Source organism: Petaurus breviceps, unplaced genomic scaffold (assembly GCF_028583685.1).
Source record: "Petaurus breviceps papuanus isolate PSGF00001 unplaced genomic scaffold, PetGlider_PUasm1.0 90879, whole genome shotgun sequence".
Lineage (NCBI taxonomy): Eukaryota > Metazoa > Chordata > Mammalia > Diprotodontia > Petauridae > Petaurus > Petaurus breviceps.
The window spans coordinates 9777237-9792173 of NW_027187368.1; the positions used below are offsets into that span (position 1 = coordinate 9777237).

A 14937-nucleotide genomic window follows, 5' to 3' on the forward strand; every position below is an offset into this window, starting at 1 on the left:
AAGAAGGGAGACAGAAAGAAACAGGGAGATGGAAAGGAGGGAGAGAGAGAAAACAGAGACATATATAGAAAGGGAGTGAGAGAAGGATAAGATAGAGAAGCTGAGAGAGAGAAGGAGGGGGGGGGGAGAGAGAGAGAGAGAGAGAGAGAGAGAGAGAGAGAGAGAGAGAGAGAGAGGCAAGCAGGCAGGTTGTGTCCAGTAGGCTCCCAAGTATGTGTTTGTTGCTGAGAACACAAAGGCAGTACTGTATTCAATGAATATGCTTGTTTTAACAAGGCTAGTGGGAATATGATAGGTACATGTAGAAAATGCTTTAGCAACCTAAACAACCCTACACTGAGAGCTTCCCATGATATTCCCCCCCCAACCCCAAACACACACACACACACACACACACACACACATCACAAAGTCATCAGACTACTTAGTCCTTCAGAAAATTGTGAACTGAGCCACTTCATAAGAATTTTCCTTTGCTGACCCACTGATAAACTTGCTTCTTTCACCAATTGCACTGTTTTATCCTATAGCTCGTTTACTTTAAAAAAAAAAATGCCCTAGATCAGGGGCCAATAGTGATTTCGGGAACACTGTTTCTTTAAAGAATGAACAAGGCACCACGTTGATGGTGCTTAGGCAGTCACTGACCTTTTTATTGATCTAATGAGTAAGTCTAGTACAATGAGCACTCGTGTTCTCCATACACAGGCCTTAGAGTGCTTCATGGGATAAAAATAATAATATTGGCTGCACACAGCATTTTAATGATCTCAAAACATTTTTAAACCTCTCATCTCATTTAAACCTCACAACGGCCTAGCAAACTAGGTAGCCCATTTCAGCACAAAAAGTCCTGGACTGGGAGGCAGGAGACTTGGGTCCTACTCTATGCATTGCCACTTAGTTGTGACTATAGGCAAATCAGTCTAACTTTCTGAGCCTCGGTTGTTTTGGTGCTAAAATTAGAGTGGTGGAGATGACCGTTAATGTTGGGGGGGGGGTTGAACCTTATATTCTGTGAATCTGTGAACTCTATTATACAGATGGGAAGACCAAGGTCTTGGAGAAATGAAGTAACTTGCTCAAGGTCATATAGCCAGTTTGTGGCAAGAATGAGACGGCATTAAGAGCAAAGGGCAGTGAACTTGGTAATTGTGAGACCTGATTTCTATGGGATGTTGATTCTTCCAAATCTGTGTTATTTCAGAGCTGGTCACTCAATCTCTTTTGGCCTTAGTTGTAAAATAAAAGAATTAGTTTACCTAAATGGACTCTGAGATCCTATGAAGATGCCATGAAGATGAGCCCCTGAATCTCATCTCAGTACTCCATTCACTCCACCACCAGAAACTACAGATAATATTAACCCAATAAGGAGTCGAGATCTACTTTCCTATGTTAAATACTTTAGCATCCTAGCCCTTTTTAGGGAAATGTAGGGAAGAGTTGTTCTTCTAGGCATTTCTTGAGGACAGTAAGTCTCTGGTGAAAGAATTAGGTCAGGAAGTCAACAAGCATTTATTAAGTACCTATGTACCACACACACTAAGTGATAGAGATACAAAGAATGGCAAAAAAAAAAAAAACCATCAAGGAATCCATATTCTATCGGGGAAAACAAAACACAACTATATATAATATATGAACTATAAGTGGTAGATGACCTGACAAGGATAGCAATAGTAGTGTAGATGGAGGGATTAGGTTAAGAAAGGTCTTTTATAAAGGTGGGGATCTAAACTGGGACTTGAATTAAACCAGGGAAATCAGGAGGTGGAGATAAGGAGGAAGATCATTGTAAGCACAAGAGATGATAAGCAAAAAAGCACAGAAATGCAAACACAAGATGGAATGTTCTCTTCAAGGAACTACAAGAAGGTGAATACTGCTAGTCCCAGAGTGCTTAATTGTGTGGTTTGTCCTTTTTTCCTGAAGAGGACCATGACATCAGGAAGATGATGCCAAGACTTGCAAGTGAATTGGATTTAAGTGCAAGGTCTTCAGTCTCACTTTCTCTTCCAGTCACCTAGGTCCAGTGGCCAGATATAGATCAGGATGACTGAAGATGGCCCAGCAGAGTACTTGAAGGGGAATAGAGTAAGAAGCCTAGAAAATTAGGTAGGGGACATGTTGCAAGGGCTTTAAGAGACAAAAAGATGATTTTATATTTGATTTTACAGGTAATAGGGAGCCACTGAAATTTATTAAGTAGAAGGGTGACATAGTCAGAACTTTCGATTTAGGAAACACCTGAATGTAGAATGGACTGGAGTCAGGGGAGACTTGAAGCAGGAAAAACAGCCAGAAAGTTTCTACAACAGTTCAAGCATGAGCTGATGAGGACATTCACTGAGGGACAGGTAGCCATGACAAAGGACAGAAGAGGACATACAAGCTATGTTATGAAGGTAATGACAAGATTTGGCAACAGATTAGATGTGTGAGTTGAGCTTAAGTGAGAGGTTGAGGAAGATACCAAGGATACAGGCCTAAGTGACTTTGAGGATCACAGTACCTCTGTCAATATTGGTGAAGTTTAGGAAAGGAGAGAGTATTTAGCTGAAAGATAATGACTTCTGTTTTGGATATGTTGAGTTTGAGCTACTTATGGGGCATCCATCCATTTTGAGATATCGTAGAGGTAGCTCGGTGATTCCAGACTGGTGCTCAGGAGAGACTATGAGAAAAGGAGGGAAAAAAATAAGAAAGGAAGCTGGAAGACTAAAGGGAAGGATAAGAGAAAAGCATATGGGAAAAATCCCTTAAACAAACAATGAAAATATAAATTGGATAATTATACTACAACAGAAAGAAAAACAGATTTTTACAGGTAGCTTAGACAAGCTTACACTTTCAGAGAAAGACACATTTCAAGAAGCACAGTATAAAATATATTTGCTTTCATGATTCCTCAGCTATAATTTCCCCCACCTATATCCCAGTAAGATAATAGTATTAAAAGCATTGAACTTGAAATCAGGAGTTCATTGCTTGGATAACAGCACTGTTATTTCCTAACCAGATGATCCTAGGAAAAATCACTTCAATTCCCTAGATTACTATCACCTCTGGAAGATAAGGGGGTTAACCTAGGTCATTACACTGACTAAAGCCAGAAGGTCTGGATTTCCAATACTGCTTTTGTAACTTAGTGCCTATGTGACTTTGGTCAAGGTTCTTAACCTATCTGGGTTTTAGGTTCCTCATTTGTAAAATAATGGAGTTGAGGGGTGGCTAGGTGGTGCAGTGAGTAGAGTGCTGGCCCTGGAGTCGGGAGGACCTGAGTTCAGATGCCTCAGACACAACACACACAAACAAAAAACCTAGCCATGTGACCTTGGGCAAGTTACTTAAAACCCAACTGCCCTCAAAAAAAAAAATAATACAAATAAAATAATGGAGTTGAGCAAGATGGTATCTAAGGCCCCTTCCTGCTCTAAATCTAAGATCCTATGGTTTTTAGGCCATTTCAGTTTCAATATTCTAGGATATTTTATAACATTTTGTGCTCCAAGTTGCTTTACAGCTGTAACATTCTAAGTTCTATGTTTTAACAATTGACGTTCCAAGGTCATTTCCAGCTCTACCAGGCTTTGAGTCTAGGCCTGTCAACTTCATTCCACATCTTGCCATTCCCAAACAAACCATTCCTTATTTTGCTGAGTGTTTTGAATTTCACAATCCCTCTGTCTCATATTCATAAAAGTCCACACTGAGATATATGAGCAAGCCTGTATATACTGAAGCAATCAATCAAAAGTATTTCTTTTACTTATCAACCATACTTATTCTATGTGTGTGTGTGTGTGTATATGTGTGTTCGAGTATACATGCGTGTTTATAAATTATAAGTAAATTTCAAATGAGATACCATATGTCAAGCACTTGTTAACTTTAAAGCACACTACAGATTTTCACAAAAGTCTTAGATTAGTTGTAAGCTATTAAAGCTTAAAGACTAAAATTTATGCATACACACACATATATAGAGATATACTGTTCACATATACACGTATACATATATATGTGGAGATACAGCATTGATCTCTAGGTACAGATATCTCTAGAGTATAAATACAGAATATATGTATATAGAGATTTCTATATAGTGATATATCTATAGAGATATATTTATATATCTCTACATAGATAAAGATACTACATGTAGATAAGAGATATTCATATAGATATCCCTTATATAGAAAAAGACATACCTCTATATCACTACATATTATAGATACTGCTATATCACTATATCTTCCAATGTATATATCTCTCTCTTTTTTTTTTAATCAATAAAATTAAGTGGTTGGATTGGATGATCTCACAGAATTTAAAGCTGAAAGGGACTTGAAGAGATTGATCCAAACTTTTCATTCTACAGAATAGGAAAACTGAGTCCCAAAGAGGTTTAGCAATTTACCCAGTCACATAAGGACTAAGTAGCAGACACAGAAATTCTTTGATTTGAGGTCCATTGTTCTTTCCCCACCACCACTGAGGCTCAGTTCCTTTTTGTTCTAAAATTCCATGATTCTGTCTTGAAAGGGACAGCAGTCACTTTGACATGTGAGTTCCAGGATGTGTGTTAATCAGCTGCCTAACTTTACAGTTACACTTTACACATATACTCAGAGCCATGAATCAGTAGCTCCCTTTGATAGCCCTTTCTATGTCAAAAACAATGCATGCCAAGACTATCCACAAAGACGACTTTCCCAAAGGATCTGCTAATTATGCCTTCATCCAGGGGAGCTGATCCCAGCACTTCTAAGGAAGAAGGCTCATTCTCCTCAAAGGGTGGCCAATGAATAGAAGATCTGAGATCTTGAGGTCACAGGGGTCGCTATAAGGCTTGCCAGACCAAAGGGAAATAGACTGAAAGGCCCTTTAACCAGTAAAGAGGGAAATGAGGGGATACCAGAAGAGCAGATAGGCCTGCAAAGCACCAAGGAGGCTCAAATCAGCAACTGATAAGATGAGGAGAAGAAAAACGAGGGAGGAAAGTAAAGGTGTCCTATCATCTGCTGCAGAAGAAACAGGAGATCTGTGTGTGCAAAATAAATTGTTTTTCCCCCCTCTAACTGGGATGGAAAAGATATGAAGAGATGAGACTGAAACAAGTCTTGAATTTGAATGAAAACAATCCAAGTCGGGGAAAATTCTTCCCTAATTTTCTATTCTCACACTCTCTCCTGTTTTCTACTTTTTCATCAGCCTTCCTTACCTCCTCTACCCCTCAAAAGTGAACACACATACACACACGTATTCACACCCACAAACACACATACCACCCCAAATTTCTTTCCTACCTGCCTTCTCAATGGAGTTCCAGAACTCTAGACTTCCAGAAACTTGAATGGCAAACTCCTTGTAAACAAGGAGTGGACCACACTGCCCTCCCCCCACCCCCACCCCCTTCCCCTTTTGCAGGCGTCTGCATTCCTGTCAAACAATTTAGGAGAATAAACACCCTTTCTTTTCTTTATGATTGGAGTTTAAATGCTCTATTGATCTGAGAAAAATCAAAGGGCCTTGGGAATTGTGCATGCATGCAAGAGAGAGAGTTGGAGAGATATTCCAGGGATGGTAGATGAGCAGGTATTAATGGAAAATATCCCCTTGGCTGGAGATTTCCGGCAGAAGGCAGGCTAAAATGGAGGGAAAGATGACCCCAGATGGCAGAAACAGTTTAAACATTTTAATCTGTGAAACTACCCTATTAGAATGATATCAAAGGCTCAAGCAGCAGGCTGGGGGGTGTTTGAGGGGAGACTGGGATCTGGCTAGAGTAGGTTTTGTTTAATTAGGGACTATTGGGATTTTCGGGATCAAGGGCTTAGCAAAATGAATGATGGATAGAGAGTGCCACAGGAAGTACCCCTCTGGGACTACTTTGGTGCCTTTTACTCAGGGATCTCTATTTCAAATTTTGTAATTAATGTCCACAGCAAGGGTCTACCCCCCCCCCCCCGCAAGCAATCATAGGCTCACAAGATTCAGAACTGAAAAGGACCTTAGAAATCATTGAGTTGAACCCCAATTTTATAGATGAGGAAATTGAGGCCAAGATAGGTAAGCAAAGCAATTTGCTCAAATAGCCAAGATAGGCCTAGAACCCAAGCCTTCTGATTCCTAGTCCCAGCACTCTAATCCTGTGCGAAAAGGCAATAAGCAACCTCAAAACTTCCATCTCAGCACTAAGTTACCTCAGCCTGAACCATCCAATTGTTGTTTGGGGTTTTTTTTTGTTGTTGTTGTTTTTTTTCCCACCATGTGCTTAGAAACAGTTCTCCAAACAAAAATACAATAAAATACACAGTACTCATTAGCAATGATGGAAGAGATGGGGAAAACCTGTAGTTGGCAGTGAGAAAACTGTTTCAAAGCTTGGGGGCAAGCACTTGAAATGGGCACAGTTTCCAAGTAAGACATGATCTATTTTCCTAGGAGGTGTGGTCAAATGGAAACAGTCCCAGACTTGGATCCGAAGGCTTGGGATAAAATCTGACATAGATGTAGACAATTTACTTCACCCTCTATTAACCTAAGTCTCCCTATCTCTAAAATAAGTATGGTAAGGTTTAGAATCTGTATGGAGCCTGAGAGATCATTTAATCTAATCCAACCCCCAGCCCTTACTCCCTCCCCCAAATCTCCCCCCACACATACTGAAACTGAGGGCTAGTGAGATTAAACAACTGGCCCAAAGTCATTCAACAAGTCAGTAGCAAAGCCAGGATTTGAACTCAAATCCTTAGACTCTAGGGTCAGTGTTTGGTTAATGACAGGTGTATTACCTTCTTCACACAAGGATATGATGAAATATCTGATGGAACAGGAGTTGCATTACTATATTGGGAGTTTCATTACACAGGGAAAGCACTTATGTAGTCTTAAAACATTAGATACACAATGGAAGGATAGGGAATGAGGACAGGGCTTAGGAAAAGGAGGCCTTGGGCAAAATGGTGAAATCATAGGAAGCATAAAATGTTAGACCTGGAAAGCACTTTAATATGAGTATAGAAATTTATAAGAGTCTAGAAAACATCAAAACCAGAAGAAACAGGGTTTTGAACACAGAATGTCACACCTAGAAGGGGCTCTGGAATGTAGAAAGTTGAGATGGAAGGGCTTTTAGAACACTGAATATTCAAGTTGTAAGAGACCTAAGAAAATCATGTTAGAGCCATAGTCCAAGTCCCCCCATTTACATAGAAGGAAACAGAGACTCAAAAAAAAAAAAAGTTACTTGCCCAAAGTTATAGCGTAAATTAATGGCAGAGCTAGGGTAAAACCTGGGGTCCTGATATCCAGCCTAGAATACATTCTGCTGTATATTGTGTTATTGTAGTTTCAGTTTCTCCAGAATTCTTCCTATTATCTTTTGGTTCCCTTTCATCATCTTCTATCCTCCTTCAAAGCCCCTAATGTTCTTGAATTCGTATTACTTTCTCAAAGCAACAAGTAAGCTAATTCATGTGTTAGTGACATGAGAGAGGGCAGAAAATTTGTATTAGAAGACAGAAAGTTGGAATACCAGTTCCTGTTACTTACTACCTGTGTGACCTCAGGGAAGTAACTTCCCCTCTCTGGGACTCGGCCTCCATATATTTAGATTGGTTTAGACAATCTGGAAGGTCACTTCTAGTCCGAAATCCAAAGACCCCTTTCAGAAAGATTTGCATTTTAAAAGAGAGCCTCAGGGAGAAGGAATGAATTTCCAAGAGTAAAATTTCAAGCCAGAGGTTACCTGGGTGGGGAAAGAGACCTTCCTAGGGACCCTCAAACCAAACTATAGGGTTGCCTGACTAGGTCATTTAGGTACAAGGCCACCCCTGCTTTCCTTTGGATAAAAGACAGTCCAACAAAACAACCCAGATACCAATAGACTCCATCCCATTCATTCATCCTAACTGAATGGTGGTTCAAGGGCCAAGCAATGCAGAAGGAGACCAAGGGGGTTCTGAAAGGAAGCGTAGAAATCACTCACACAGAGACATGTCACAAATGACAAGGTGTCTGACAGATGGTTCAGTGACCTGGACCAAAGGGAGTTAGGGGTTTCGTTTCCCATTCTCAGGGGAGTTGGGAAGGTGGGGGTAGCGGGTGGAGAGGAGACTTAAGAGAAAGGGGGGGAGAGGAAGGAACTTTTCCTCACAGTCAAGCCACTCCCTCTCCTCACACACACTCCCCTCACCCCAGTACTAATTGGCTCTCTTATTCACAGGCTCAGCTTAGAGGGCAGAGGCCTCAATGCCCCCTGAGGCCCTCCCCCAACTCTCACTGTCCAGGGTGGTCCCTCTAGGTCAAGGGTGAGATGGAGTGGTGAACATGCACCACCGTCCAGTTGCTTTGGGTTTATACCTGATCTCTTAAGAGACATAACAATGAAATCCCCCAAAACACAAAATGTTTAAGAAGGAACCTCCCCCTTCAACTTAAAGTGCTCTGTTTGGCACTTAGAATCTAAAATTTTTATCTTGAGTTTTCTGTGTTGCTGTCCTGTCCCACTGTAAGACTGCAAATTCCTGGGGCGCCAGGACCTTGTTTCATTGCAACTTTGTACTTCCCCTATCATGGGGGACACAGAGCCCTGCATTCAGTAAGTATTTAATAAATGTTTGTTGAATGAATGTTGAGCAGCAGTGTATTGTAGGTTTTTTTTGTTTGTTCATTGTTTAAGCAGGTCAAAAGAACTGAACTGGGAAGGAAAAGTGGGTCAAATTAGGAAATTCCAACTTTATCAGTTCAAATTCTTCATCCTATTTGAACTGTAGGAATCCACAGAGAAGAAAGAAATTACAAAGAAGGACTGCAGTTGTAAGGAGGGCAGGTAAAAGAGGATGTGTGGGTGGTGGGTAATCTCTATTTCCAAAAAGAATCTAATAACAGTTTAAGAATCATAAAGCTTAATCAAATAGTACAAATCCTTTATTTTATAAACAATTAAGAGGATGTCAGAAAGGCAACATGGCATGGTATATAGAAATCTATCTTTGGATACAGGAAGATCTGTATTCAAGCCCCAGCTCTGAAAAAATACAGGCTGTGGGACCCAGAGGAAGTCTCTCTAGACTGTAAATTTGCAGAGGTGATGTCTTACCTGGGAATTCTCTATGTCAGTGAAGTCACTATTCCAGACCCCATCTTTTCCTAATCTAAGTCCCAAAGATTTAAAGATACTTGTCTAAGGTCACAGGGGCAGGATCCAAATATAGACACAATGAAAAAAATACTGGATTTAAAATCCAAGGATGTGGATTAATGTAACAGCTCTGCCAAGTAAAAGTTGTGAGAAGCTTTGGGCCCAAATGGGTTCTCAAAGAGTCAGACACCGCTGGGCTGAAATGCCTCAAGACCAAAACCACTTGTGAAAGTAGTTCACAGAATTATTGTAAATTAAATAGTTACTAAAATCCAAAAGTACAAAACTAAAGAATAATTTTCAAACTTGGTGCAGCCAGTCAGCAAGTATTTCTTAAATGCCTACTATGTACCTGCACTGGTAAGTGCTGATCATAATACACCACACAAAGTGGGTATTTAAATATTTGTTGAAAAAATGATCGACTGAATAAACAGGCATAAATCACTTACTCTTTCTCTGCCTCAGTCTCCTCCTATAAAATGGAGAAAATGCCCCACTATGCGCCTTACAAAGTACTTAAGTCAATTTCTTCAGGACTCTTGTCCTGCCTCCATCAACAACCTGAAGGAACCATAGACATATCTACAAATAAATTTATGGACTGAGTTTGTGTAAAAAGCAAGGAACTGCAGGGTCAAACTGCTTTCTCTTTCCAAATAGAAAAATCCTTATTACCAGCCAGGTCCACATTTCATTTTATCTCCCTGATACTAAGAAACTTTAACCAGATTAACTGCCCTGGCCCCCCCGCTGGCACAAGCAAATTGGCCTTATTGTTGTGCTAACTGGAGGGACACCATGGGGGTGGAGTGAGGATCGTGAAGTCCCACCAAAAGGCAGAGGCAGTGTCAGAAACCATCTCTCCCCTAGAAAAGACTCACAGTAGGTTCTCTGGAAGGCTTGGTCTGCCTGGGTGGTGGTAGTTAAAAGATGGTGTGGGGTGAGAGGTGATGAGGTGTGTGTAAAGGAGCCTTGTAGCATTGGTGGGAAGCCTTGCTCAAGCATAAGTGGCCACCTTTCTAGGCCTGGCTTTGCCTTGGCACAGACAAAACTCTACTCTGCCTTCATTTGAAGAGGCCTGTGCCTGCTCTGAAGGTCAGATACAAAAGTATAATCTTTTTTTCTCCCTTGCTCTACTTTTCAGAATGGTAGGAAAGTCTTCGAAGGGACAGCATCCCTGCTCATGCTCGCCTGAACACACACACACACACACACACACACACACACACACACGACCCTGGGCCCGCCTACAGGGAAGAGAGATCTGGCCCAACCCCATGACGAACCTGGTTAACAGTGCTGTAAAATTAGCCCTTTACGAAACCAAATTGAATCCTGCAGCAGAGGGTGATGTAAGGAAGTTTGGCCTGACAGCAAAACAGAAACTCTTTGCCTGAAATAGCAGCGCAGTCCCTGCTGGGCACCTCTCTCTGGAGACTGGTAACCTGGGATTCCTGGCTTGTAATAACTTAAAGAAACAACACCCTCTGCTCTATACATTCAAAAGGGATTCTATGGTTCCTCTAGGCAGGTGGTCAGTAACAGGACAGTGTTCACTGAGATATTCAGGTTTAGGTGGGGGTGGGTGTGCAGGGAAAGTACTGATCCTAAGAGCTTTAGTTTAAAAAAAAAAGACAATGCACATCAGCCATTACGATCCAATCCCAAACTTATGAGACAGAGAGAGCCTCAAGTCTGTCTGCCAGGGACCTCTGTGTTTGTTTGTTTTTTTAATTCAAGGAAAGGAGCAGGTTCTCCTCAGTCCAAGAGGCTGTACTGTGTGGAGGACACTCAGAATGAGTCTTTCTCTGGCTTCATTCCAGGTGTTTACACACAGCCAAATCTGGCTTGTCTTCAGCTGGGGAAGGGGAAAAAAATCACCAGAATCCTCTAGAGGAAAGCTCCAGGCTTTCTGGTGCTACGGGACAGCACTGCTTTTTGAGAGGAATGTGATTTCCACACATAAAATGGGCCAGGTATTTTATACAAGCAATAACCTAACCTCCCCCATCCAATTAAAGTATTTTACTGCAACAATCTTGGTTCATGAGAGAGAGTGTGTGTGAAGAGAGGTCCCTTGTCTGAATTACAGATACTTGTAAAACAGACTCATGTGGCACGCCAGGTGTCGTATTAAAAAAAAAAATACATTTACTATGCGTTTTCATTGATGATATCTGTCTAAACCTGTTCTCTGTCTTTCTTCACCAGAGGGAAAGCTATGGTAGTGCAAGTATAGATTGGGAATAAGAAGACCTAATATTTTAAGATCCTTTGAGCCAGGGTCTTTGTGTCTTTTATATGTTTGTAAAAGTTATGCAAACATACAGCACTCCATAAATAGTATTATTATTGCTAATAACCTCTGTGCAGCCCGAGATTACTCATCCCGGCTGTGTCCTCCCAACTTTGGCTGAAAGTGAGGGGACTGGGATCCCCATTCATAGATAAACTTTGCCTGAGTTCTTTCAGAGACAGCCTTCAGAAAGAGCACAACAGATGCCAGACATGGGGGAAAGTAACTCATTTGCTTTGATGGTAGTGTTTTGTTTTGGGTTGGGTTTTTTTCCCCCTAGAGAAAGAAGAGCTCTTTGGAGGTAGAGGGTAGGGGGTGGGGAGGGAAAGAAATGGAAAAAGCAGCAAACTTAGTATCAGGATTTGTAGCTATAAGGAACCTTAGAGGTCCTCTAGTCCAAAACTTTAAAGCTGAAGAAAATGATACTCAGAGAGAAGGAAAATGACTTGCCCAAGGTCACACAGTTAAGACGTTGGTAGAAAAGCACTCGAACCCTGGTTTTTTGACTCAGGTCAAAAAAGCCAGGGAGAAAAAGAGAATGGGACCAAGATGAAAACGTGACAAGAGGAGCCGAAATATTTTCGAAGCCGAAAATGACTTAAGAGGGAGGAAATCACTGGATACCATACTCACTGACAGGAACGATGATGCCTTTTTCTCTTTCCCTCCCCTCAAGAAGGGCGGGGGGCGGGGGAGGGGGGCGAAGAGAATCAAAGTATCCATTTGTTTGCAAAGTGTAAACGACTATCCCAGAAGAGAACGAGGAACCCCTTGCTATCTCTTTAAGGCATCCCGGGACGGGGGAAAGTTCTTTCTTGGTATTAGGGATTCTCCTAGCCTGAGGACTGAAGGCTCTCCCCTCCCTTCCTCTTCCCCACCCTCCTTCCCCCCTCCCAGTTTTATTAAGGGCACTTCCACAGGTTCATTTAGAGAAAAGATGGATGGTAATGCTTTTTATAAGCTACTTTAGGGTTTCTAACCCTCCCGAAGTGTCCAATTTCACTAGAACTCCATAGCTACAGAAGGTTGGGGGGCGGGGGGGGCATGTAAAGGGGGACAGAGGTCGGCAGAATATTCAAAATCATTACGAGATCATAAAATGCAAATAAGAAAGTGCAATATCTGTCAGTATTGTCAGACTCCAGCAGCCTTAGTTCCGAAGGGTTTTCGTAGAGCAAGTTGACCCTCAATCAATTTGCATTCGACTTGTGATTTTTAAAGGGGGAAATATAGGACGCCAGCCAAGCGCTACAGTCATGTTTCCAAGGGGGAGTGTTTCAGCGCGGCCGAAGGCAAAGCGACTCCCCGCTAATTGGGCTACTACGTCCTCAAAATAACATATTCCTTTATAGCTCTTTAGAAAGCACAGCCTCCACCCCTGTCAGTCTCGAGGGGGTAATGGGGCTGAAATAAAGGGGGATACCCCAATAAAAAGTGGGAAACAATCAAAACCACGCCACCACCCGCACGCGCGCGGGCAGGCACGCACACACACACGCCCCCCCAGGCAGCTTCCGAGGGTAGTTTATCCCTGGATCCAAATAGGTGACTGCCAAAGAGCTAGTTTCGGTCCTGCCATTTAATCTTCTAAAAACACTTTGGGGAACAGCTCTTCTCGCGGACAAAAGGAGGCTTTAGAGGAAAGCCGGGCATTTAAATACTTTTAGGTTTTCTTTAAAACAAACAAATAAACAAACAAACAAAGGACCTGTCCGGTTATCCCTAAGGGATCCCAGTGCAAAAGCCTGACACACCGAGCGAGGCCGACGCACGGACACACAAAGACACGCACGCAGTTCCCGGGAAACACACACACTCTCACACACTCCCATGTGCACAAGCTATAGGAGATTTTCTGCCTCTTTCTCCTCTCCCTCCCCCAGCAAACACACACACACACACACACGCGCGCGCGCACACACGTACACACAAATACATACACACACATACACACATATAGAGACGCGCGCGCGCCCCGAGGTCCGCCGCCCGGAGGAAAGAGGACGGGGCAGCGGCAGCCGGGCCACCTACCTGCAATGACAGCCGGGGACCTCTGTCCTCCCTCGGCTCGAAGCCACACTTGCAGCGTGAACGCATCCCGGGGCAGCTCGATATCCGCTTTCAGCCTCAGCTGATCGCCTTGTCCGCTGAAATAGAGCGCCCGGCTCGGGATGAGAGAGTCCTCTTCGCCCTTCACCTCCCGTTGCTGCCGCCTGCGGGGGGCACGGAGAGGTTCCCAGCCGGAGGGCGAGTGCCGGCCGCGGGCTAACCTGGTGGCACAGGTGCCGGGAGCGGCCGAGTGGAGGTGGCGGCTCGGCCGCGTGTCCCTTCTAGCCCTGCGTGAGCGTTCGTCCATCCCACACTCGGCTCCGCTGGCCAGAGCTCCACAGAGAAGCCCCAAAGTCAGCACCAAACTCCAGAGCTGCATTTCCAATATTCCCCCCCCTTCTCCCCTGCAAATCCTTCCGACCTGCCAGCTTTGGACTCCTCCTCGCCTCGACTTTCTTCTCTTCTTCTTTCACCCTTCTTGGGTATTTGGTCCTCCTTTAACTTGTCTTTTATTTCTTTCTTTCTTCCTTTCTAAAGGTGTCTATCCCCCCTCCCTTTTAAAAATACAATCAAACTCCTCCTGGTTTGCAATTTTTTCTTCCCTCCTTTATCTGCCTTATTTTTTTTTTCCACAGCTGGGATGCCTTCTTTTCTATTTCTCTGATGGGGTTTCTTTGCCTTTATTTGATTTGATTTGATTTGATTTGATATTATTTCTCCCTCAAAAAAAAAAAAGCAGCGTCCCCAAGACTCGGATACACTGAATTCCCTCCCCCCAAAAAGATGCTCTAATTTATTTATTTTTTTTGCTTCCTTTATAACACAAGCCACAGCCCCCTTCTTCCCCCAGCCCCCCTCCCTCCTTCTTCACAAAATGAAAGAAAAGAGGGAAAAAAAAGCCCCTCAGAAGACGAGTAAACAAGAATATGCTAATCTACTCAAGGGCGGTCCACCTTCCCAATTGAATGATTCCCTATTAAAACTGCGGGATTCATGACTAATCAATCAGTTGGAAGAAGCAGATAGCTGCACAGCCTTCCACCACTTTGGCTATGTTTTTCTTCTTTTTCTCCTCTCCCTCCCCTTCCCTCCCCCTCTTTTTTTTTTTTTTTTTAAAGAAGACAATGTTAAGGTAACAATTTAATGAAATTCTGCACACACACCCCTTTGCAGTCTCCCCAGCTTTCCTTCTTAATCCAGTTCAAAACACACATTCCTTTTTTTTTTTTTTTCCTGGCAAAAGAAAAAAAAATCTATTTCTTCTCTCAAGATCCCCTTTGCACTTTGCTGGTAAACCTCATCCTTTGCTGCACAGCACATAAAGAGTCCTGAAACTTGATTCTCAGATTTTTTTTTAAATTGCTCTCTCTCTCTCTCTCTCTCTCTCTCTCTCCCTCTTATTATTTCCTTAAAGTTATTCAAGGATGAAGACTGCCCC

The 14937-nt window shown here is 42.6% G+C and overlaps 1 protein-coding gene across 1 annotated transcript in view; it reads right to left on the reverse strand.

Moving 5' to 3' along the window:
* Nucleotides 1-14889, reverse strand: part of PAPPA (pappalysin 1) — a 306500-nt gene extending 291611 nt beyond the window's left edge. The window contains exon 1 of the mRNA XM_069073822.1: nt 13482-14889. Within this exon, the coding sequence (XP_068929923.1) occupies nt 13482-13878 (397 nt within the window). The 5' untranslated portion in view covers nt 13879-14889. The remainder of the gene's footprint in view (nt 1-13481) is intronic.
* Nucleotides 14890-14937: the final 48 nt, after the last annotated feature.